The 26,344-nt window shown below is 37.3% G+C and overlaps 1 protein-coding gene across 3 annotated transcripts in view; it reads left to right on the top strand.

The window, feature by feature from the left end:
• Nucleotides 1-239: 239 nt before the first annotated feature.
• LOC131073902 (calcium-dependent mitochondrial ATP-magnesium/phosphate carrier protein 2) overlaps nucleotides 240-26,344 on the top strand; it is a 40,190-nt gene continuing 14,085 nt past the window's right edge. The window contains exons 1-3 of one of the 3 annotated variants that reach the window (XM_058010406.2): nucleotides 241-565; nucleotides 774-1,680; nucleotides 3,819-4,598. In XM_058010406.2, coding sequence (XP_057866389.2) covers nucleotides 1,215-1,680; nucleotides 3,819-4,598 — 1,246 coding nt within the window. In that variant the 5' untranslated portion in view covers nucleotides 241-565; nucleotides 774-1,214. Of the gene's footprint in view, nucleotides 1,681-2,922; nucleotides 3,024-3,818; nucleotides 4,599-26,344 lie in introns of all 3 variants that reach the window. The other 2 variants (XM_058010408.2, XM_058010407.2) reach the window with 2 other exon arrangements.

Below are 26,344 nucleotides of genomic sequence, written 5' to 3'. Positions count from 1 at the left end.
TTTATTCTTAAGATTCTTTGGCATATCTCTTGCTAATTAAATAAATCATTCCAGCATGTACCATAATTGCACTTTTTGACTTCCATGGTGGGATGCCTTAATCTCTTCCTCAAGATTAAATTTCGGTTAAAACAAGGGATGAACATGATATTTACTACTTAAATTTTTATTTAAAGTTTTAAAATAATTTTAAACAGTTTGCAAATGAATTAGAGTACGTGTGGATGGTAATGAAAGCATAAAATCATTATTGAGAGGAAGCCAGAACAAGAGGACGAGGACGAGGAGGTGGACGACGAGAATCTAGAGCCAACACGCAGAATATATTTCATTGCTTACACCTCATCCTCATTGTTCCTGTAGCTGTGAGAAAGGAACTCGGTTTCCAGCATTGCAATGTGAAATACCTTCTGAGACGCATGATAATTCGACCTGTAACTTCTTGTTGTTGGCAACTTTGGTGTGACAACAGAGGAGAAAAGATATCAGACACTTGTGGACGTCCCGGGATTTGATCGCTGGATTCAGCCAATTCAAAAGTTTTTCTTCTTCTCAGTGAAATCAGGTAATTTCAAACAAATCTGGGTTTGACTTTCAGCTCATAACTGAAAAGCTCCTGTCTACCCATCCATCTGTTATTTGACAGCGATTTTTCCGTTAAAGGGAAGTATCACGATGTCATTTAATTACGTGAACAATTGAGTTAGCGTTTGCTCGATCTTTTGGTAAAATGGCTTGAATTGACTCAATTTCCTGGACTATCACTTTTTCAGTCTGTTGCCGGGAAAATCATGTCCGGCGAGTATCACCATTCTGTTTGGTGAAGAAAACTCTGTTTACTTTGATTCTGAGAAGAATTGAGTTAGGGTTTGATCGATCTTGAGAAGAAGGTTCGGTCAACTTTGTTCACTGCAGTTTTTTTCTTGTTTTCTCCAATTGCCGGGAAACGCATGTTCCATTTCGGGTAGGTCGTGGAACATCCGTTTCCTCTAGCGAAGAAGAATTTTGATTTCTTTTCCTCTCCTTGGAGGGCCTGATTTGTCAATTCGATTTCACTTTTGGTCTAGTTGCTGTTCTGGGACAAAGATTGGATATGGAAACCCGTGCTACATATCATGTCAGTAAAAATGTATAAAGCTTTGAGTTAGGTTTTCATCAATATTTGGAAAGAGGACTTAAATATTTGCACCTGAAACAATTTTTGCTGGAAAGGCATGTCCGGTGCTGGGCAGGCCGTAGAGCATCACCGTGTTCCTTTACCAATGCCGACTACATCAAAGCGGGGTGCTGATCCCCAGGCTGGGTACTGCAATCCCGTGAGAAAGTCCGGCCAGCCATCCCTTGAACATGTTCTGTTAGCCCTGAGGGAGACAGAGGAAGAAAGGGAAGTGAGAATCAGAAGCCTTTTTAATTTCTTTGATGCAACAAACGTGGGTTACCTTGACAATTCACAAATTGAAAAGGGTTTGCAGGCATTAAGGATACCTTCTGAGTACAAGTACGCTAGGGATTTGCTCGAGGTTTGTGATTCCAATCAGGATGGCCGGGTTGATTACCAGGAATTTCGGCACTACATGGATGACAAGGAAATTGAGCTTTACCGCATCTTCGAGGCAATTGATGTGGAGCACAATGGCTGCATTTTGCCTGAAGAGCTATGGGATGCCCTTGTTTCAGCAGGTAATTGTGACCTATTTCTTATTCCGGGACTTTGTATGCACTTTATTTCATCAATTGGCTAATTTTGATAAAAAGTTTAAAATTTGGATCCGCTAAACTTCAAATTTTATCTCAATCCCTTTGTTGGCGTATTTTTTATGGGCTATTTTTCACTATTTGCTTAAGTTTGACAAAATTTTCTAATATAAGTTTCGCAAACTAGAAAAATATTCAAAACATATTAAGAACTTTTCATTCAAAGTGCACATGAAGTCATTAGGTTTAATCAAATTAATGAGCCACTAGTAAATTTTATGATTTTTCCTCAGAGTTAGTCAAATGTACATGTATTTCTGAATTTTTGAGTAGGAACAATTCCCCAACCAATCTATACTAGTAAAAATGTTTACCCCACTAATATATACTAGTAATTTCTAGTAAATTGGTTAATAACACTTGTTAATTCTGGTAAATTCTGGCAAATTTACTACTAGTAAAGGTCAATTTTGGTAAATGTACTGTTATGACGTGTAAATTCACTACTGGTACACTTGATTTCTATAATTTCTGTAATAGAGAGTAGTGCTAGGCATGGACAAAGGTGTCATAACAGTAAATTATGGCACCCTTATGCTTTTATGCTCAGAGCGTTGATTTCTTAATGTATTATCATCACTACAGAAGTCTGGTGAAAAATATAAACTGTTTCTTAGCAAAAAACCTGTGAAAAGGTTCCTGGGAGAGGAACTTCATCTTGAAAAATTAATATGCATTCTAGTTGTTTATTCTGTTGGAAAGTTGAATTTCAAATAGCATAATTCCAAAATTTGTAAACTTGTAGAATGTTTCACAGTAATTTTCCTTCCTTTTTGTGTGCATTAAGGTCATAAGTATTGTATTTCAATCTGGTTTTTAGGTTCATATATTTTGCAGGCAACAATTGAGAGAAAAAAGAGCCTTTTATGAAAATTACTGTTTTGATTTACCAAGATTTGATCAACACATTCCAGGGTATTGATTTTCAACTATGGTTTTGTCCTTGATTATGTCTTAAATTGAAGATGAGTTACAGTTTCTTGGCATTCATGACTTTTGGCATAATTAAGAGGCAAGCAATGACGTGTGGAAACTATCATTTCATGTAAAGTTGGTAGTAAATTATATGATATGGCAGGTGTGGCTCAAATCTTTTGTTTAATTTTAACTTATGCTTGTCTATCTTTGATAAGTGGTACTTTTGTCTATCTTTAACTTTTGCTACAGGAAGCAGGTGCATTGCTAAGGTCCTTAGAAAGTGGGTTCGTTGAGAGGCTGAGTATTTAACACATATTGTATTTATAGAAAAGTGGTCCTTGGGAAGCTAGGTAAGCAATTAAGGTCAAGCATATTGAGTGTTTGAACTTTCACCTTTGTTTTAGTTGCTGATAAACGTGAATAAGATATCTTATTTATCATACACTGGCTTGACCTCTACAGAGAGAGATGCTGTAGTCATATTTGTTCTGATAAAGGTGAGTGAGATATATGATCATTGATCTGTCATCTACTGGCTGGACCACTATAAAGGGACAGTGATGTAGGCATTATTATTATGATAACTATTAAATTATCATACCATTGTATTGGGCTTTATTCTATGAATTTAACCAAAATGGTAGTTCTGTTTGTAGGCTTAATTCATTGCAGAATGTGTAATTCAAGGATATTCCTTTTAATTATACATCCCGATTCTTACAACCCTCTTGACTTTCTGAAAAATATAACTATTAATACTGTATATGAGCTAGTTTACATGTGGGGGATGCTTTTGGATTCAATTCCTTATGGTAAAGGGTTTTTCATAAGGTGGATATTGTTGATTTAAAGATTTTATAGGAATGAATTTTTTTTAAGTTACCTGAACAGTTGGCGTTACAGTCTCATATGAAGTATGTAACTTTGTCATTTCCCATAACATAAGCTGGTCTACTCTATATCCCACTACTACAGAATTTGACATTCTATACAGCATCTTGCCGTTTATTTACCTGCTGGGTATTTACTTTGCAATTCAATCCTTGTTTGTTTTGGAGTTTCCAGTTTCAAAAGAAATGGAGAAAATGAATTTTGATGCATTTTGTTCTGTTTTTATTTGTAACCATTTCTGTTCCCCTTTTCAGGCATTGTAATGAGTGACAAGGAGCTTGTTCGTTTTGTGGAGCACATCGACAAGGATAACAATGGAATTATAACATTTGAAGAATGGAGGGATTTTCTGCTTCTGTATCCTCATGAAGCTACCATACAAAACATATATCAGTATTGGGAAAGAGTTTGCCACATTGATATTGGGGAACAAGCAGCTATTCCTGAAGGTATTAGCAAGCACATGCATGCAACCAAATATCTCATTGCTGGAGGAGTGGCTGGAGCTTTATCGCGAACCGCAACTGCTCCTCTTGATCGCCTAAAGGTAAAGCTGCAAGTGCAGACATCAGGTGCTCATGTTGCTCCAGCTATCAAGGATATATTTAGAGAGGGTGGTGTGTTGGGGTTTTTTCGAGGGAATGGGATCAATGTTCTTAAAGTAGCACCAGAATCTGCAATCAAATTTTATGCTTATGAAATGATGAAAAATCTTGTAGTAAGTGTTAGCGGGGAAGAACATATTGGTCCGCTAGGCCGCCTTTTTGCTGGTGGTACAGCTGGTGCTATTGCTCAGACTGTAATTTATCCAATGGATTTACTGAAAACACGCTTGCAAACATATGCCAGTGATGGTAGTAAAATTCCAAGGCTGTCAAAGCTATCAAAGGACATATGGGTTCATGAAGGTCCTCGAGCATTCTATAGAGGACTTCTTCCATCTATTCTTGGGATAATACCATATGCAGGCATTGATCTTGCAGCTTATGAGACACTTAAAGATATGTCAGAAAAATATATACTCAAAGATAGAGGTCAGTGCCTTAACTATTCTATTACTGCTTCAATGATTCTACTAAGGACTGAATGCAATGCATGTTTTGCAAATCAATGCAGGAAAAATCATTTTCTTTCTTCTTTTTTGCTTCTTAAATTGATAACTTTCTTTACACTAGTGTAAGTCATAGTTATCGGGAGATGTAGGGGTACGGGCATTGATACAGGGATGGGGATGCTATTTAAGTTAGGATATGTGATTAAGTGCATTAGGATATGATTACATTATGTATAAATTTAGCTCCCAGAAAATTTTGGGTATGGGGTCTGGGCTGTAGTCTGTGTTCCTATAATGCAGTTTCTTAATAACTATGCCATCCACTAAAACTACCATTTTAAGTCATGACTTGTTCTTTAAGTCTACAAATGCTTAGAATTTGAGCTCGTTTGATCTTCTCAATTTGTTGTTGACATTCATTTCAGTATGTCTTCGATGCTTTTATTACAACCAGACTCTTATTGGAATAAAAAAGAAAAGTATGATATAGGCAGAAAATGAATGAAATTCTGCACAGACGGAAATGTGGTATATTTTACAACTGGAAGCAATAAAGGTGCTATCTTCTAGGGTGGTAAATGTAATGATATTTCTGTATTTTTCCAGTGAAATAACAGAGATCAGGTGATAAAACAGTAGCAATCCACACAATAAGAGCATAAAATGGTAAAGGAAATGACAAAACAGTTCTGAAATAATAGACGAATTCAAAATATTGAAAGAACTGGGTTCTGAATGGGCCCGCATATAACACAAGAATTATATTTCAAACTAAATTTGTAGTTCAAACATGATTTGTAGTAGAACATCACCTATGTTCCATAGAAGATAACTATTTGAAATTCCAAAGACTAGGATTTTGGAATATCAAGCAAGTGATTGCAAAAACCACATGATTTTGGAATTTTCTGGATGATAAATTATGCTTGTTACCATGAGTATTATATAGTGTTTGACATGAGTGACCCTTCTTTTATTTGTAACAAAAGCTAGTTCAGAAATCATTTAACAAATTATCACTAATAAATATTATAAAGAGTTCCACGGGGATGTGTCCCTGGGATTTGAGTGACATCCTGGATGTCTTGGATGATTGGTAAAATTCTGGAGACATTTCCCTAGTTCTCACCAACATATAAACTTCTTATGTCAATCCTTCGAGAATAACCTTGCTGTGTAACCCCTGTTGAGGTTTTCTTGCAAACAATCAACACACATCTTGCTAAATTGATCTACCACCACAAAATAGTAGTCATGTCCATGCTTGACATTGGAGACTACCCATAAAATCATGGAGATGCTCTCCCATGGTCTTGTAAGCACTTATAGCGGTTGGTACAACCCAAGTTTCTGAAAACTTGGCTCGCTTATGCTACATAACTTGCAGTCCCTGATGAATTTAGCCGCATCCATCTGCATGTAAGGTTGATTGACATACAACTGTCTTAGTTACTCCAAAATGTCCTTTAACACTTGAGGTATGAGCCTCACACATGAAAAAACCTTCTCTCCTTAGGCACACACAACTTTTCTGCTTTATAGAGGAGCCCATCCTTCAGGAAGTAATCTAGGTTTCGCTCAAAATCAGCCACTTTACCCTTCTTAGCTTTTTATTTTATCTTGCTGAAATCTTCATCATGAACAGAAGCTTCAACATAAACCTCATTTGCCAATGGCCCCAACAAAGAAAAGAGTATTTACTGCTGAGAGAAGAGGTGGTTTGAAAGCATATCAACCACCAAATGAAACTATTACAAGAATTCCATCCATTTGTAATTACAAGATTGTTGGAGTTTCAGTTATGCTTGCAAGTGTTTTAATTGTTGATGATCCATGTCCACTACTATTTCCTTGCCCATAAGATGCTGCTTCCACTTTTTCACCATGGAGACTGAAGCATACAACTCCTTATCATCTTTGCTATAGTTTATGTCAGCCCCTTTGAGTTAATTGGATAGAGTCCAGGGCCAATGGTTAAGAAAATGAAGAGAATTGGTTACACTAGCCAAAGGTATATTTAATTTCTTCTTTACCCTGAAAAATGATCATCTTTAGTCAAATTCCTACTTTCTAGAGGCGTTTTTATGCACTGTCATGCCCCAGCCTGAGATTGTGGCTTTAATAAGGAACAGTTCTCAGTTTTAAATATCAAACCCTAGACGGCTGAGGAAATATAAGAGAGCCTAACCAAAATATGAGTAAATAAAATTTGGCCATGTTTATTTAAAAGAGGTCCAACTAGAATAAGGAAAATTATAAGCAATATTTAAATGATGGTGATTTCTATAAGGAGGCCGACTGAGACTTCTTGTGGAAAGGTGTGACTCTTGAAAAAGGCACGGGGTTTCGTGAAGAGGTATGACTCCCTCCAAATGGGAGATGTAAAAGAAAGAACAATTCATCCAAGGAGGTCATCCCTTAAAAGGATGGAATGGAATGGAATGAAATAGACATTCAATTGAAATCTGGAAATAGAATATAAAAAGCAGAAATCTGATTTATGGTAATCAGGCTTAAATTAGTAAGTTGTATACGATATGAATTTAGGAATGAATTAACTATTCTTTGCTGAAAAACTATATAGTTATATTTAGTAAGTAATAGCATTATTTTTCAATTAGAGTATTGTTTCCCAATTTAAGTAAAATTAATTATGTTTCTATTTGATAAAATTTTTATAATATATTCAAATAGTTAATCTATTTTGAATTGGTTAGAAATGGCTGCAAAACAGGAAAGCTGATCAACCTTTTGAGTTCATGAGAGGTGAAGATCCTACCTATCTTTTATCAAGTATGCCACCTTGAGATGGAGCGCTCATGGGCTGGGAGGCGTATGTGTGCTCTGGGGCTTGGTAGAGGGAGGTAGTCTTTATACTCTTATCAAGTATGCCACCTCAAGATGGAGTGCTCATGGGTTGGGAGGCTGATTAGTGCTCCTAGGCTTGATCGAGCAGGATGGATCGCCTCCAAGGTGGACTGAGGGATGGAGTGGATCATTTTCTAACCATGCTCTCGCAATCCTTGAGATTGTGGTTTGCAAAGTTTTGATCTAATTCCTAATATGGTTACTATAGGAATATGCCTTGGATGATTATTAATGAAATTGATTATATATGCATTTGGATTCCTAACCCTTATGAAAATAGTTGGCCTCATGGATTACATTTCAAATGTTGACGAACGTGATTGGAGGACCTAAACTAGGATTTATCTTGTTAAAGACATTTCAATTGGTAAATATATACTCTTGATTGTATTACAATTCTTATTTTAAATTAATTTGTGGTTTAAGGGCAAAATATAAGAATATCCCCAAAAGGGACATTGCAAGCACAAATCTCAAAATACAATCTGGAACTAGGAGTGTATTCTCTACAAATTAGCTAGATAATATGTTTTCGGAAAGAATGATATTGTGCAAAGTGGGACTAATGTTTGGAGTAATTTTAGGTTTTATTTTGGAGCAAAGGGCGACTCTAGGATCCCTAAACAGTCACACGAGAGTGCAAAATGACTGAACAAGCCGAAATGAGTATAAGGGAAATTGGACATCCTAGATATTTTCTTTAGTTTTGGGAAGTGGTACCTAGACCTTCTAGAATAAATTTATAGTGATTTAAGTTTGTCTCAATAACTATGAACCTATGCATATCATCTAAGAAGGACTTATTTCATCATTGGCATTTATAGGTTTCAAGTAATGACTGCCTCTTTGGCATGCTCACCATGATCAGACATGACTAAGCTTACGTTTATATCATCATTACTCAAAGGCTATGCTATTAGATATGCATCATGATCATGACATTCTTTTTTGGCCAGGCCTTTACAACTTTTGGTGTTACATTTGCCCCAATGTCACTATTTTTTAGAAGGTATGCAAATGCTTGGCGATCATATAGAGAAACATTTTGCAGAAGTACTCATCTTTTGTTTGATGATTTGATCCAATAAATGTAAAATTATTCCTAATGATGCAAAGAAGATTTCAACATGTGGGATCATAATCCCACAACTTGTGCATAGTTGAAAAATTAAAATTGAAATAACCAAAGAAAATGAGTCAAGATCAAGTTTACCATATAGGCATCTTCTCTAGTTGCAATGCAATATGAGTGATATCAGAACTAGTAACACAGAAAAAACCTATCAATCTACTTGCATATATAGGTAAATGCCAACTATTTACTGATCATTAATCATTAACTAGAAGATTTGTTTATGGAGATAGCCACCCAAGATCAAGGAGCTTCAGTGAGACCTCGAAAGAGACTCAATAGGAGAGAATAATTGTGTTCTATCAAAGGATGCAACACTACTAATGTTGGATAGAGGAGATGTACTTACTTGAGTGTAGTAGAACTCCACCAGCAAGGAAATTACAAGTCACATGTGCAAATGCAAACCACCTAATCAAGCGTTATCCTGACCTAGGTGCAAATATGCAAGAAAGTAAACAACTAATTGCAAGAAAATAAATATGCTACAACAACCCTTCATAAGCATAGCTTAGGTGGGTAAGATAAGTGGATGGGCAAATCTGTAGCATGCTAGGTATCCAAGTACAAATGACCCCCTTAGAAGATGAGAAAGTGGAAGCCCGTAGTAAAAAACACTCCCCAAAGTGAGGAAAAGAAGAGAGATCATGCAACCCTTCCTCCCCCCAATGCTTGCATTACTGTGTAGTCTTCTACATTGATGGTAGATGTTTGACTTTGAATGTTGAAGAGAATCATGATTACCAAACAACATTTCTCCTCCTAGGAAGAAATAGACACAAAGGTGTATGCAAGATATCTTCCCATTCCTAAAAAGAATATGAGGGAAGAAAACTCAATAGTATATGATGTCTTTGGCAACTGCTTAGGTTTTGCCATGTCAATGCTGAAATCTGCCACAATCAAGTCAAGAGTCCTAGGCCTAATTGAAGAAAGAGCAATTTAGAACCTAGTGGAAATGGATGTAGAATAAGATCCATGTACAATGAGGCAATAATTGTGATGGAATTTCCATCAAAGAAGATATGAATGTCCTCAAGAATGTCTTCCAAATCTGCAAGATGAGACTCACAAAACAAACCCATTATATCTGTCATGTATGATCCCACTATTTTAAATCATTGGAAGCCCCATCGGAAGTGATTCTGAACTTTGAAGAAATAGGAGATGGAATGTTAGCACATGTCTGTAGAACCTTTGTTGATGAAAAGATACCAAGGTTCAAGTGACCATATTTTATCTCCCAAATAGTGTCAATGCTCGAGTGTGAACATTAGTGGAAGGAAAATCACAAAGAAAATGAGAAGTGTACAATCTGGAGCAATCCTATGCCTCCCCAATTGCAAAACTATCTTGGTTTTGCAAATCTTGAATGACCACAGAATCTAGGGTGAACTCAACACTCTTTCCTATCCTACTATGTGTGATCTCATAGATAGAAAGGAGATTAGTTGTCAATGATGGTATGTAAAGAACATCATTAAAGGATTCCTTGCCCATGTCAATAGACCCTCTCCCACAAATACACATATGTTTTGTTACTCATCAAGATATGTCATGTAGAGAAGAATAAAATAAAGAGAATATATTTTGTGATGAAGCCATATGATGTGAAGCTCCAAAATCAAGGATCCATCTCTTAGAATCTCAGGGCATTGTCCTTATGTTTCTTTGATAAACTTCTTGACATACTTGATGGCAATTTGATTTGGTTCTTTAGAAGAAAATGCTTCAACTCATTAGTGCGTTTTGAATATAGTGATGTTCAACATGCTTTCTTGAAGTATGCACATTTGGGCTTCTCCTTATTAAATGATTGCCCTTTGGAAGAGGAATTTTTATGTTATTTTGTGGATTTGGATTGTTGTTGTATGTTCTTCTTAGGCTTGTTCTTTTTCTTCTCTTTGCCACTAGTAGCCTTCTTGTCCGTTGCAAGCAAGTCGTGTGATTTCAAAGACTTCAAGGTGGCCATTCAAGTAACCTTATCTTGCTCCTCAGTGAGGGACACAAAAAAATCGTTGAAGGCAGGCATTTTAAACTTGTCCCAAAAGCACTCTTTGTAGCATAGGAAGTAGACACAAACTTCAATATTCAATATTGTCAAATCCTAGCTTAGAGAGAGAGAGTTTATTATCAACTTTGTATACAATTTTTTAATTTTACAATCCTTCAATTGTGCTTTTAGTGAACACTTAGTATCAAGTAGTTCTTTAACTGTGCTCTTAGTGACTTGAACTTGGCGATGAAGTCTTGCAGTCAGAATTGCATGGATTGAGACTTATTAGGCCATTTTCTAGCAAATGCCCTTAGATATCATCTATTTGCCCAAACATTTGTGACAATGTAGTCCATAAGTGTAGGTGCAGCAAGGTGCTCAATGTGAAATAGCAACTCAGGAGAGACATACAAGCACGAATAGTCAGTGGCTTCTTCACAACCATTTACCCACTAGTCTTTGCATGCTTATTGATTGGTTTGCTATCAAGCCCATGAACTATCTTGTACAACTTCTTAATTGTTAGCAATTTGTTCCTTTTAGCTTTCCATGCAAGATAGTTGTAAGGTGTTAGAAATGGAACTAAAGCACACTCCATGATGAAGCAAGAAAGAACAGAAATGCAAGCACAACCACAAGAGGACCTAGCACAATATGATCAACACACTTTATATCTGGTGCAAGTACAATTGCCACTAGCAAATATCACCAAATGGACTTGACCTCGATGCTTTTATAGATATGAAAAAGAGACTCAAAAAATTAAAATAAGATTGGGAGAAAAATCAGAATGAATCAATAGCATCACTGCCTAGAGCTTGAAAAATTATGGAATTTAAAAAAAAATTGCATCCAAAAAAGAGTCCTTTGGAGTTCAAATGAGGCCCTAGAAGGTCCCAAAATGGGCTGCAATTTTTAGAAAAATCGTGCATTAAAATGAGAAAATACTCTTACCACCACAAAGTATGCAAAAAATAGTCTAGATAAAAAAACTTGCATTGAAAAAAGGAGCTCATATGCTCAAGATATGACCCTCTGAATATCAGGTGCAAAAGGCAAAAATTCAACCATGTAGCTTCCTCCACAAGCAATTTTTGCAATTGTCACTAAATTTAGGGTTTGCTAAATCTAGCAAAATATTGCTAGATTTATTGGATTGGCCAAAACCTTTGCCAATTGTAGTGAACAATCAAATAAATTTAGAGATATCCAAGTTTGGTGGTACTTGCTAAATACAGTGAAGTTACTAGCTAAATACAATGAAGTAACTAGATTTTCTGGCAAATTTAGCAAACTAAATGTAGAGGCTGCTAGAGGCAGGAAAAGAAGCCAAATTTTGGTGTTTAAAAAGCTACAAGGGCTTAGCAGAGAATGAGTTTGTGGCTGCGAATATTGAGGCTGACATTAGGCATACTGCCAGCTCTAAAGAGGACCCTATTATGTAGAATATTTTACAAATTGATGGTAAGCCCATACAGACAACAAAGGAGTGGGGAATATTCGTTGATGCTAAATTTTCATGTTTAAAAAGCCACGAGGGCTGAGCAGAGAAGGGGCTGGGTTAAGGCCATGCTTGTGTGGCTGTGAGTATTTAGGCTGCCATTAGGCATGCTACCAGCCCTAAAGAGGACCTTTTTATATAGGCCATGATCTATGGAAAAAGGTTGCATGCCTAGCAGGTAGTGAGGCTTACAATAGGAGCAAAAACTTGATTTTTTTTTAGCTTTTTTTTTGAAGCAATTTAGAATAAACCCCATATTGGTATGGATTTGGGATGATCTGTGCCCTCTTTATTTTTATTGGAGGGAATCTGATTTTTATAATACCTTCATACAAATTACACCAGCTTGTCTAGTGCTTGCGTTATGGAATTTTCCAAAGATTATGTAGAATATTCTACAAGATGGTGGTAAGATCCTACAAACAATGGAGGGTTAAATTTTAGTTGACGGACTAGGCAAAGTTGTCTGATTTTGATAGTTTAATAGCTGATTTATAGGTTTTTGGGCATTTCAAATACAATGGCAGAGTTGATTTTGCTCCAAAGTTTTCCGAATAAGAAGTAATTTGCAGATTTCCAACAAAAAATCCTTCTTTCAAACCCTTGTAGATTTAGCCTCTAACGTATAATTTGGATGCAACAAAAGCTTAGATTTGCTCCATTAAACTTCAAAATGCACCTACAATACAAAGCCACAAATTGGAACCCCTTTGAATCTGGTATTTCTATCAATCTGATATGATTCTTGTTGATGTGTTTTTTATGCACATGCAAACACAGAATAAAATACCAAGGTATCTTATCCTCTCTTGAACAAAGTCTCTCATATGCTATGCTTCGCGATCAAATGAGACAACTCCAAGGTTACGAAATGTCAGGTCTTGACGTGTGGATAAGTTCAGTAATTTGATGTGATAATGCTGGAATCACAAGGGGACTTACGTTGTACATGAATACTCAATCTTATCATGGATTAGGATGGGTATGCCGATGACTTAGGATCTAGCAATGAAGCTCCGGACTTAATTCTAACAAGACTTACTAAAAAATGGCAAAAGGGAATAGGGTTCAAGAAATCTATTCTAAGCCTAGGAATGTGGGAAATGATGAACAAATCTAGTGGAATCAAACTAGGCAAGGTCTCACAAACAGGTATTGACACAAGCTTAGTGCAATCATCTAAGGTATACTTATGGATTTTCAGACTATTACCATCAAATGTTGACACCATCCAAGTTGACGCTTGTCAAGGGACGATAATTGAAGTTAAGCTTACTCAAATTTCCGTTGACCACACAAGGTGCACTTACCAACGACAAGAGGCTAGTGGTATGGATTAAGGATTCCACACAAATATACTTAACAAATCTTCCACTCAATCTAACAAACATGAAAACAATTTCTAATCTAAAATTCTAATCTAACTTGGAGGAATTGAGAACCATGAATGCAAAACAACATTTGAAGAGCAAAATCACCAACAAATTGAACAATGATTTAGATTCAAATAGCTGCAGCATATACCAACAATTCTACAAAAACTCTCCCTTACAAGTGGGAGGCAATGAGGTATATATAGAGCCTCAAAAGAAATGAATGGTTCAGATTGATTCAAGATCAACGGCCAAGATTACAAGACAAAACCCTAATTAGGGTTTGTACAACCACCATTACATTGGCCAATAAGAAACGAGGGTAGGTAAGATAAATAATATTTGATGTAGCGCAATGTGTCACCTATTCCCTCCTTGAATGAATGTTGACTTGGTACCCTTTGATTGAACGAATGGTGACTAGGATGCCACCTCATCTTGCCTTGTACACTCTTCATCTTCACAATGTTTGGAATCCCTTATGATACTTTACATTCCATCCTTATGTTAAGGAATTCCATGAACTGTTCCCTCCTTATGTTTGGAAAATTTCCCAATCTTGGAATCCTGAAATATTTCCTTGACGCACTTTGATATTGAAATTCCTTGATGTAGTTCTGGATTTCTTGATGTAAAATCCTTTGTGTTCATTTCTTGAACTTGCTTTCCTTCATTTGTTCACCATCAAAGTGAAGTCTTCTTCATGATTGATCTAGTCCTCATCTTCACCTTCTGGAATCTCTATCTTGAATTCCTCATCCAATTTTTGAAGTATTGATCTTCCTTATCCGCATTGCGTGCATCCTCCTTCACCTCAAGCCTTGACCATCATGCTTCCTTTCCTCATAACAGTCTTGCGAAACAAATAAGCATTGAATCAAACACTAGTATGATAAACTTAATCTTAACCTTGGTGGGAAATTCATCTGCATATGGACTGATCATTCTTCATAACCATCCGCATTATCCTTGTCCATTCTTCACTTGGTGGAAATCTGATGCCTATCTGGACAACTTCCTTCCTTTTTAATTCCGTACTCAAGTGGAAATCCGACCCTCATCCAAACTCACTGTCCATGAACATCATGTGTTGAGTGGAAATTAGAACCTCATAGGGACTTTGTTCCTGACATTTGTCCCAACATGTGTTAGGTAATCTTAGAAAATTGTAACACCAATTCTGGAAAATATGAAGGTCCGGATTGAAATCTGGAAGATTTTTCTTAAGAAAAACCGATTTTCAGATTTAGGATAAGTCTGATCATAATTGCTAAGTTTGAAGACACCCATGTAAACTCAAAAAATCAAGTATTTGGAGCCCAAAAATGAATGTCCAGGTCTGGAATATCACTTGGAGGTTTGAAAACACTCAGAAAGTGACTGATTTTTGATATCAAAGTTGTAATAAAAGTCTGATTTTTTGAGGACGAAGTCTGAATATGCCCTCCAATGCCTGAAAACACTCAGAAGATGGTGTATTGAAGTCTGATTTTCTGATTCTTAAGTCTGAATACACCCTCTGGAAGTCTGAAAATGGCTCCAAAAAGTCTGAAGACACTCTGAAAATGATGAATATCAATGGTTGGAAGTGGTCACAGCCATGTCACATGCTTGCATTTGAATTATTTTGACCTTAAAAACTCAGAAACGGTCACATCTGGGCACAACTATGTGGCTGGAAATGAAGTTTCAGTCTGAAGACAACCTAGTATACTCAGAAAAATGTCAAAAATGGTGCCCGAAAGTATACCACAATTCTGAAAATGCTTGAAAAAGGGTGTGGAAAAGTCTGATTTTAGTTCTTAAAGTCTGAAGACACCCTTCCAAGGTCCAACAATGGCTGCCCAATGTCTGAAGACAACCTGCAACTTCAAAATCAGTCATTTAAACTTGTCGCAGTCATAGGAAACACCTGCATTTGATGGATTTCACCTTCCCAAAGTGAAGTTTGTCAAATCTGGGCACAAACAAAGGGCTGGTAAAAAATATCTAAGTCCGAAAACAAATCTGAAAATGGAGTTTCAGACTTAGATCAGCAATGGAAGCTCCACCAAATGCCCAAAAAACTCATAAGGATGATGCACAAGTGAAATTTCCCAAGTGGGCAAGTGGCTGGAAATGAAAATCAGTCTGAAGACAACCTGCAACTATGGAGTTTCAGACTGTAACAACAGTGGCAGCCCTTGAAAATGCACTGAAAAACCCTCCAAACAACCCTTAACCAAAATCGCCTTAGTGTGGATGAGTTGGGCAATGAAGAATAATTCTGAAAATGTGTTCCCAACCAACAATGGAGGTCAAATCACTCCCAACAATGGCGCCCAGCAAGGTCTGAAAATAATGGGAGCCCCTTAACACTTGAAAATATCACCAAAATTCATCAAGATATGGAGGAATCAGCCTCCCAAATAAAATTGCCCAACTTCAGCCATGGTGCCACCTCCCAAATCTGAAAATTACTCTAAAAGCTTGCTCCAATGGCTGCCAAGAAATATCGCCCAGCTGGTAATAGGCAGAAAATGAACAACAAAACTAACTTTCAGCGCCAAATGTGTCAAGTAGACACTTCACCAAAATTGCCCAGCTGGAGAAAATCACCCAAATCATTAACTTAGCAATCACACTTAGCAAATATAATGATATTTTAATGCTGGGCAGGCATACTTAAAAACACATTTTCACCTTGAAACTTCACCACGCAATGTGGGATAAAACTTTGATACTTACACTTGCTTGGGGAAAATCGATTTGCTTCTAGAAGTATCTAATCATTAAATGTTTATTGCAAATCATTTATTAATAGTTTTTGATTTTTTAAATAATCATTGCCTTTCATTAAAAAACAATTTAATGGGGCTCACTTTATTAAAGTATTTCAATTTAAATCCAAAAATGGCCAATTGGGGAAAATCGATCCTAGTAAGGATTAAAAAATCCTCACAAAAATCACTTGAAATCATAAAATATCCCCTTAGGGGAAAATTGATCCCAGTAGGGATAGAAAAATCCCATTGAAAATCATCAAATGTGCATAAAATGGGGTCTAGGGGAAATTTGATCCCAGCGTGGAATAAAAAATTCCACTCAAAAATTAAGTCATCACTCAAAAATACCCCTCTGGTGGAATACCGACCCTAGTCTGGATCAAAATCCGGATTCAAAACATTAGAAATCTCGCTTAGTGGAAAATCGACTTGAGTCAAGACTGAGAGTCTGCACAAAAATCCTTGAAACTTGTCACGAAAGACCTGGTGGAAAATCAACCTAGGTGTGGAATCAAGACAACTGTCATCTGCAATTCCATCCATACTCCCTGGTGGGAAAACGTGGGTAGTCAGAAAAATGGATTTTCATCCGGAATATGATGATTTTTCCACTCAAAACCACTAGGAAACTTCAAAACTCAATAAAACTCAATTGGGCTTAGGCAAATTCATCAAAAATTTGAGCGAAAACAAGGAAACCTATTGGGATAAAGTGCAAAATCAACTTGAATAACTTCCTAGGAGCGAGAAAACAACTCCTAAAGGTCCTGAAACCCCTTGGCACTCAAAAATCACCGACGTGGACGTTCAAAAACATGCTAACACTCAAATGTCAACGCAACACTTAGCAAGAATAAATCAAAACCCTAAGGCAACCCCCAGACCTAGGCAAACTTAGGATCACTCTAATATTTTGACATTTTAAACACATGATCCTATTCAAAATTCAAAAACCCTCTCATCGGCAAAGGCAAACACTAGGAAACTAGGCAAAACTTCTACTCTAAAAAGCGAAAAGTGGGGGTCTCCATTTGCAATGGGGCGATGTGTGAAGACATCACAACAATTCTCTAGGTCATCATTTGATGCAAGAGAAGAGCATACTCAACTTTTCGATGAAATACAAGATCTACAATATAGATCTCCAAAAAGGCTAATAATAAGCAATCCAATGAGCTTTAGTTCCATATAAAATTTGGCTACAGAGGTAGCTACCCAAGATCAAGGAGCTCCAATGAAAGAACAAAAAAGATCTAAAATGAAAGAACAAAAAAGACCTAAAATGAAAGAATAATTCGTTTCTATCAAAGGATGCAAATATACAGATTACATGATGTACAGGAGTACATGAGGTGGCTGTACATAGGATAAACCACCAAGAGATGTAAAAGTACAACCAATATGGGATAAAGGAGATGCATTCACTTGTGTGTTGTGCCAATGCACCCTATTTAAGTGGATACATGCCTATGAAATCTTATCATGTCCTAGGTGCAAACTTGCAATAACATAAATAACTAAATGGAATAAAATAAATATGCACTAACATTAAGTTGACTACAAATCAACAAAGAATCAATAAAGTCTCTTGTGAAATTCAGGGATAACAACATCACATTTGTCCAACATCTTATCATTGCAGTGTATTTTGCAATTATTGGTTGTACAACTAATTTCAACCCTATGATAGGATATCTTAGGTGTCTAGTAAGTTGATTCTATCAATTTCTGCTTTTGTGTTTCTCTCTTGATTTAGATAAGATTTTAGCTGTCAAATTGTTGTGTAAATAAGCGGTTTTCGTTTAGAAACCAGCAAGCATGTATGGGATCCAACCCATCTGAAATTTGAGAAAAAACAATTTTTTTCAGAACAAACACACATAAGAATGCCTGAGTGCCTGTACTTTTTTTTTTCTAGAATTTCAGTACAAAATAAGGTGGCCAACCCCTCAACTTGGTCTTGCAGATTTTTGAGACTCGGTCTAAGTTCAACCACTCAACTTTTTCAAGGATTTGCTGCAAACTTGTTAGAGGAAGATCAGGCAATTTCAAAATGCACATAACCAAGCCTATAATTTGTCTACCCTCAAAATTAAATCCTATGAAACAAGTAAGATGTGAGGATCCTTAACCTTTGGATTGGCAAGGTGAGGATTATCTTTTTTTGAATTTCTTACTTAACCTCTATTGGTGGTCCCAAGTAACTAGTCAGATACCCTCTTCACCTTAGACCACTATAGGTGTGGAAAATTTAAATTTAACTATGCTGGATAGTGGTGGTTTCATCCATTAATGGCATACCCACTGAGATGGCAAGTACTCACCAAGTGTCTGGCAAAAAGTTTGCATGCATCAGTAAAAAAGGCTTATTATCTATATTTTTTTTGTTTTGGGGGCATAGCCCTCAAACCTCCACTTCTAGCATTCCCCACCTTTGGGTTTTTCTCACATCTAACACCTTGTGCAGTTTGCCATTGCTCTCCACTCTGAAACCCATTGGGCTCTGTTGACGTGTATTTTGTACACTAAAATACCTAAAGGTACCTTATCCTCTCTTGAATAAAGCCTCTGATTGCTGAAGATGTCGCGAGAAAGGATCAATCAGGATGACTCCAAGGTTCTTTGATGTAGGGTCTCTACGTGTGGATAAGCACCAGTGGTCGTTGTGAATGCTGTTTCATCAAGGGGCCTTACGTATCCGAATTTGCAAAAACAGAATTTCCTAAAACTAACAAGTTCTCAAAAATATCAAAAGGTAAGGTTTGCAAGAGATAGATTCTAATCTAATCCTAAGAATGACTCAATGTAAGCTAGACTTGGTAGGATTCAACCAACTTCAGCATTGCCAAGGAATTACAACTTTATTGAAACTGATGCGATCTTCTAAGGTGAATAATGATTTTCAAATCATCAAGAATCATAGGCACTACCATGAAGGTACATATCAATGATTCAATAATGAATGAAGGTTTAAGCAATCCAAATATTTCCAGTTGACCACACAAGGCATCCTTACAATCAGTAAGAAGCTAGTGGTTTGGAATGTGAATCTCACCAAAGATCAAGCTCAACACTTAGTCCTTCAAATTTAAATACTACTTCGACTTGAGAATGATTCAAGAAAGTAAACAACCATGAAGATAGCCACAAGAATTGCAATAAAACACCATAACTTCAATATTTTATTGATCTCAAAGCCATCATAAACAACAATTGCTTGAAATTCCTTCTTCAATGCTCAATCTTGCTACAAAATAACTTCTTCTCTCAAAAAAGCTCTAACTTCTAATTGCAAATCATCTAATCTCTCTATTTTCTAATGACAAAATGAAAATGAGTGAGGGTATATATAGCATCCTCAATTACAATGAACGGCCCAGATCAAAAGAAGATCTATGGCTAAGATTATGACACCTAAACCCTAATTAGGGTTTATTACAAATAGTCCCCTTTTTATTGAACAATATTAAATGCATAGCCAAATATTTAATTGGCACAAAAATCTAGGAAACATAGACCAATGATAATTAAGGTGCCACATCATCTATAACAATCTCTCTTCTAGAACCTTATTTCCTTTCCAATGCTCATTCTTAGCATATGCAATGAATCTAGACACGATTCCTTCAATCTCAGCAATAGGAATCTCAAGAAGATTCCTCATTCGTTCTTCCAAGTGGATGACCTGATCGAAAGCCTTGAGAAGAGCTGCATCCCATCCAGGTTCAAGTTCTTTGATTTTCTCAATCAGGAGCATGGTAGCAAACATTTGATCCCGTTGCTCATCTGTGATAACATTCTCATCTTTGCAAAAGATGACCTTGACTCTTTCTTCTAATTCCTGAAGATCCACATCTGTCTCAACTTCGATCCTCCTACCAAGAATAGTACATAACACTTCGAACACCTTGTCCTGGATCGGATGGATGACCTCTTCAACATGATTGCATTTGGTACTGATGTCTTCGAAAAGAACTTCCTTCATCTCGAGTAAAGTTGACCACTGGAGTAAATTATGAGATCCTCCATCCATTATCTTTTCTTGTGCTAGGATCTTCCTTGCTGTTTGCTTGATTACTTGTAGAACAAGAATGATAACGTCTTTAGTATGAGCAAAGGGGCCTACTGTTATCATAAGGTTGTGGATGATCTCAAGGACCTGGATAGCTCTGTGAATTGTCTGCATCATTCTTGTTGCAAACTCAACGGCAACTGTATGAGATTTGTCAATCCAAGAGCTCATAAGCTGGACCAAGCTCTTGACTCTCTCTGCCTCACCAACTGATTCAAGGGGAAGTGCTTGCACAGGAGATACTGCTGGATCCTGACGTCCCAGAGGTTGATTGAGATGGCTAAAGTAGCCTCTCCAAGCACCTCTCTCTCTTTCAAGCTTTCTATTCTTTTCCATTTCTTCCTTAAGCTTGTCCTTAAGTGCTTCAAACGAATCGGTTGCCTCATCCAATGCCTGCTCAGCGGTGAGTGGACCAAGTTCAAATGTTTCTACGTCATACTCTTCTGCAAGGATTTCACCTTCATACTTGTCCACTACTGGTGTAGCTATCTGCAATTTCCTGGATCCTGTCTCATCTCTGACCATCTTGGACATCTTAGTGGCCTTCTTCTTTTCTGTCACTTCCTGAGAATTTCCATCAAGGCTTTCTAAATCAATCACATTATCTTCGTCCTCAATCACAATCACCCTTGTCAGTCTCTCCTTCAACCAATCTGGAATGGTAGATCTCGTCTCTCTAACTTGTATCTCTTTTGGCAATGTTTCTTCTTCTCGGAGAGGAGATGTCACTTCATCACCATCCCTGCCTTCATGTAGCTCATTGACTTGGAGAGATCGACTTGATGAACATTGAGGTACCTGTCCTTCTTCGTGTTTATCATTCTGGACCATTGATTCCATAGATTCCTCAACTTCAAGTGTCCTTTTCTCGTCTTACAACTTGACTTGTCCCTTTTTCATGTCGAGAAGATGTGCCGGATGAACGATCTCGATTGGCCTCTTGCTTCTTCTTGGAGGATTCTCTTTTCTCAGGTCTTTCTTTCCTCTTTGCACCTCTAGGATGAGGATTGCCCTCACTTACGCTTCAAGGGTTACCTTCGCTTGTGCTTCTAGGATTGGGATTGCCTTCACTTACACTTGCTCCTCCTTCCCCTGGCCTTTCCTCCAAAGTAAAAGTCATAGATATGTTCCGTTCTCTCAACTTTTGATGTTGCACATCAACCCATCTGCGAGTACAAGACAAAACTGGAGCCATCAAAGTATCTAGATCCAAAACCTCAGGTTCGTTCCAATCTATCTTCACTGCTTTGTTTTCTCGGTCATAAGATGATTGGAGATGTCTGCCACTGTCCTGGGCTTGATCGGCCACTTTGTAGACCTTGCATCTCCTGATGAAATCTAAAGGCAATCTGGAATGCATCTTTCTTTTAACTTCAAAATCATCTGAGAGATTCATCCAAAAGTCCTCTACCTGAAATTCATGTTTATACTTTCTACCAACTGTTTCTTCTATATATCCATATGGATCAAAACTTTCTCTCAAGGCAAAGAATGAAAATGAATATAAGGCCAACTCCTCCTCTGCGTCATCCATGGCTAGAGCATTAGGACATACCTCAACTGAATTTCCTAGTATGATAGGCACAGGAATTCCATTTCCATGCCGGTGTCTGAATGCCTTCGCATAAGCTGCTAACTGCCTAGTCACTTCAAGTAACACTATTCTGTTTGTTGGATATCTCGGCGACATGTAGGGAGGCGAAGGACACCCATGAACTCTAATATATGTAAACTTCTGGAATTGGATGAACCAAGCACCATACCTCTTTACAAGCTCCTGTGCGTCTTGAGATAGCCGATTGTGAATCCCGCCTTGCAATGTCCTGGTGATGTTCATCGTGAAAGTATCATTGACTAACTTGTAGTTACTTCCAGGTGGATGATGTAGATGGACGTAAGAGTCACAAACTCTGACTTCCTCGGGTCCTCTTCCGATCACTCCTCTGTGAGGTAGTCCTGCATATTCAAAACTTCTGATCAAGGCATACATGATGTACGAGCTCATGTGGAATGACTTGGTAGCCTTCAATCTTCTTAACTGCACGTCCAAGCAATGGCTAATCATTCTAGCCCAATGAATTGTTCCTTTTCCTTGAACTATCACTTGGATGAAGTAGAACATCCACTTCTCAAAATAGAAGGCTTGAGGAGCCCCTGTGACTCGGTTGAGCAAGGTTATTAAATCTCTGTACTCCTCCTGGAAGTCGATCCTATGTGGTGTGTTGGGAATCTTGCTCAGGCGAAGACGACTTTTGAGTAACCAATTCTTATTGATGATGCTCAAGCAGGTGTCTGGATCATCTTCGTACATGGACCTGGCTCCTTCTAGGCTTTTATAAATCATATCTTTATGCTCTGGAAGATGGAGAGCCTCACTTATAGCCTCCTCTGAAAGGTAAGCCAAAGTGTTCCCTTCCTTGGACACGATTGATCTTGACTGTGGGTCATAACGGCGAGCACACTCGATCATCAACTCATGACACTGGACTGTTGGAGGAAAACCGGCCGCCTTGATAATGCCACTTTCAATTATTCTCTTTGCGACAGGTGATGGCTTTCCGATGTAAGGGACCTCTCGAAACTTCTTCACACTGAAGTTTCCCAAGTTGGTATCTCCAATGTTGCTCCACTTTGACACGATCTTGGTCTCCAATTCTTCATTCTTTTGATCTTCCTTCATGAGGGCTGGACGACTGGTGGATGCCCCTGCCTTTGGGGTCGCCATCTTGATACCTACACAATATTTCATAATGAGCAATATAGAAATAGAGACTAGATTAAAGTTTAAATTTAGGAAACTTCATGATAAATCTTTGAATTATCATTTCCTAAATATAGCTATGCAATTCGAAATTCAAAATTCAAAATTCAAAATTCAAAATTAAGACTAGGAGAATCTCGCCATACCTCCACTTGAGAACTAAATCTAAGAAATGATGCAAAATTAAGCAAGTTTGCTAGGCAAAATGTGGATCGAAGTCTTCAAAATGCACTTCCTCTAGCAACTTCACCACCTCTAGCCTTCGCAAGCATCAAATTTAGTCTTCAACAAAATTCGCTCCTCCTTAGACCAGATTTTGCACCTTGTTGTTCTTCTCCAAATCGCACTTGTGTGAATGAATGAATGATGGATTAAAATCGCTCAACACACCTCTCTTATATAGGCGCTCACCATTGCAATTTCCCATAGGCCGACTTGGAAAAATAGGCCAAAAATAAACAAAATTAATAAAAGAATAAGGCCGACTTGATTAAAATATTAAAACAATACCCCAAAGCGCTCCATTTTTAATAATAATTAATTTCGAAATGCTTTCATAATTAAAAATTTCGATTTTTAAAAGGCTTAAATTAATTATTAAATGTTTTGCACACTTATTAAATGTCAATTTAATTTTTTAAAATATCTTGGAGTTAGCAAAATTGGCATTTAATGTGTCTTAGATGACATTGGCGCCTAGGCATGGTAAAATATCACTTTGTTAAGAACCTCGCTTTGGTCCCTAGGAGAGGGACAGGAGTGCCTTTTCATTTGGCCTTGTATTTCTTGTTTTTCATGTTCAAAGTCTCACCCTTGGCGTCCAAGATGGCATTTTTATTGGGAACCTTGAGTTTAATTCATTCCTTCTTTGGAAGGAGTGTTCCTTAAAGCACTTTCGCCCTGGTCCCTTGGTGAGGGACAGGAGCGACTTTTGTCTTTGTCCTTGATCCTTGTCTTTTCCAATCGCCAAATCAAGTTGTGAGGTAGGCAATGATCATTATTGTTCGTTCTACGCATGCTTAACTCACTTTTTGCAAGGCAAACTTGACTCTCTTAAGATTTTCACCCTGGTCCTCCAGTGAAGGACAAGAGCGATTTTTAACATTTGAGCCTAAGATTGTCGATTCTTGGGGCAATTCTTTATTCACCATCCTCTTAAAGACATTTCTCACTTTGTACAACCCCGCCTTGGCGTGGTCTTGGAAGGAAATGACCCTGATAAGCCATTTCGCCTTGGTCCTTCAGTGAAGGACAGGAGCGATTTTGTCTTAATCACTCAAAATCATCATCTTCAAACCTCAAAAATCCTTAAAATCTTTAGTTCACGTCCAATTGACTCCCCTGGCAACCGTGCACTAGACAATTTAAACAAGTTAGAGACATATATGCATTAAATAATATTTTCGCCCTGGTCCCTGGGAGAGGGATAGGAGTGAATTCTCCTTAAACCTTCAAAATTTCATCATTCAATCACTTTATCATGTAGGATTAGGTCATCTTCAAGGTCAGGGTCAGTCAATTGCTTCCAAAAATTTGGTCAAAACTTACCCAGACAAAATATACAATTTACCCTCAAAATACTAGCACTTAGACAAAACTTTGAATTTACCCCAAACAGAATCCTGACTTAACCTAAGACAACCCTGACTTCAGTAATCCATCTTCAGGAGGATGCGTAATAACTTTCAAAATTCAATTGGACTTGTCTTAAAAAACACATTCAAAAGAAACCCCACGGGTTTAGACCTAGTCCAGACAGACCTCATTCAAAATCCTAAAAAAAGCGGAGAGAAGAGCGGGCAAAACCAAGCGAAAAAGAGGGGGTCCCCATTCTAATGGGGCGATGTGTGAAATGGTCACAATAGGCTCTCTTCTCTCAAACCCCCACTAGTTATTGGGATCTATTGTCATATAAGAAATTTGATCACAATGAGGGGGTCTGGGAGTGGAGACCAGAATCAAAAACTTCGAAAACTAATTTTAGCACTATCGTAATATCATTGATCAATGATGAAGTATCATACTATTAGTATCAAATATTCAAATGTGATTATTAGAACTTCTCCCCAAGTTTTGCTGGACTAGGGAAGAGGGAGATGTAAAATTCAGTTTATGAATTATGATGAATCATGAGGATGTTCAAAGGCAATCATAATAAATTCATAACAGTTGTCAGCTAACTATTGTATTAGGATTCTGCGTGAGGATATGATTTTGTACTCAATTTCCATTCAAATCAATCAATTTTAATAGAAAATACTTTTGTACTCATTTATGGACCTATTGGATACATCTTGTAATTGAATTTTGCAAAAAAAAAAAGAAAAAAAGTGTTTCTAATGAAATTTAAGCAATTTTTTAAGTTGCCGAATTTTTGCCCGAGTCAATTTTTTTGGGTCTGGCATGCTTTTTGCCAAGCCCGAGTTTTCCAACTATGGTTTCAACCTTGTTTTAGGTGATCTTGGGTCCTAGTAAGTTGATGCCATCAATTTCTGCTTTTTTTGTGCAAGCTAGCAGTTTATGTTTTTGTACTTTCTCTAGATTTCTATGAGATCCTTGCTATCAAAATGTATAGTAAACAAGGGGCTTTTGTCTGGAAGGCAGCAAGCATGGGTTGAATCTAACCCATTTTGAATTTTCAGCTATGAAAATTTAAAAGGTTCAATTTTCATACTTTTAAATTTTCATAGGACACACTAGTCTTGCAGATTATTTGAATTGAGTGCAAAACTTCTTGTTGGAAGATGAGACGATTTTTAAGAGCAACAGCTACCTTTGGATTTGTGGGTGAAAAACTTGCTGATGAGTTATACCATGGCCTGCTGATTGCTTCAGTATGGGAAGATTGTGCAATGCTGCCAAAAATTGGCTAATCTTGGATTTTGTTTGTATCGTACAAACATGGACTTCTATTACGTTATGGGCTATTGATCATTAGGAATGCCCTTCCAAGGAGCATTTATTCCAAAAACACCTAGTTTACTATCTATTGGTAGGCACTAGTGGATGATAGCTTCCCCTTGCATTCATATAAGATGGGTATTGGCTTCTCATTTATTATGACAGGAATGAATTTATCTTTGGTGAAGGTTTTTTTGATACTTTTTGTATAGGCTTCAAAAGATGAGCAACTTCGCTTTGGTGGAAAACTACATGACACCTACAATACAGATGTAGCTTGCAGGATGTTTGATTGGGGGATCTATATTTCGAGATTATTCTACAAGTACACGGACATGCCTTAGGACTGATTTTCAG

Source organism: Cryptomeria japonica, chromosome 9, assembly GCF_030272615.1.
Source record: "Cryptomeria japonica chromosome 9, Sugi_1.0, whole genome shotgun sequence".
NCBI classification, from domain to species: Eukaryota; Viridiplantae; Streptophyta; class Pinopsida; order Cupressales; family Cupressaceae; genus Cryptomeria; species Cryptomeria japonica.
This window is presented reverse-complemented; position numbering and strand designations above follow the sequence as displayed.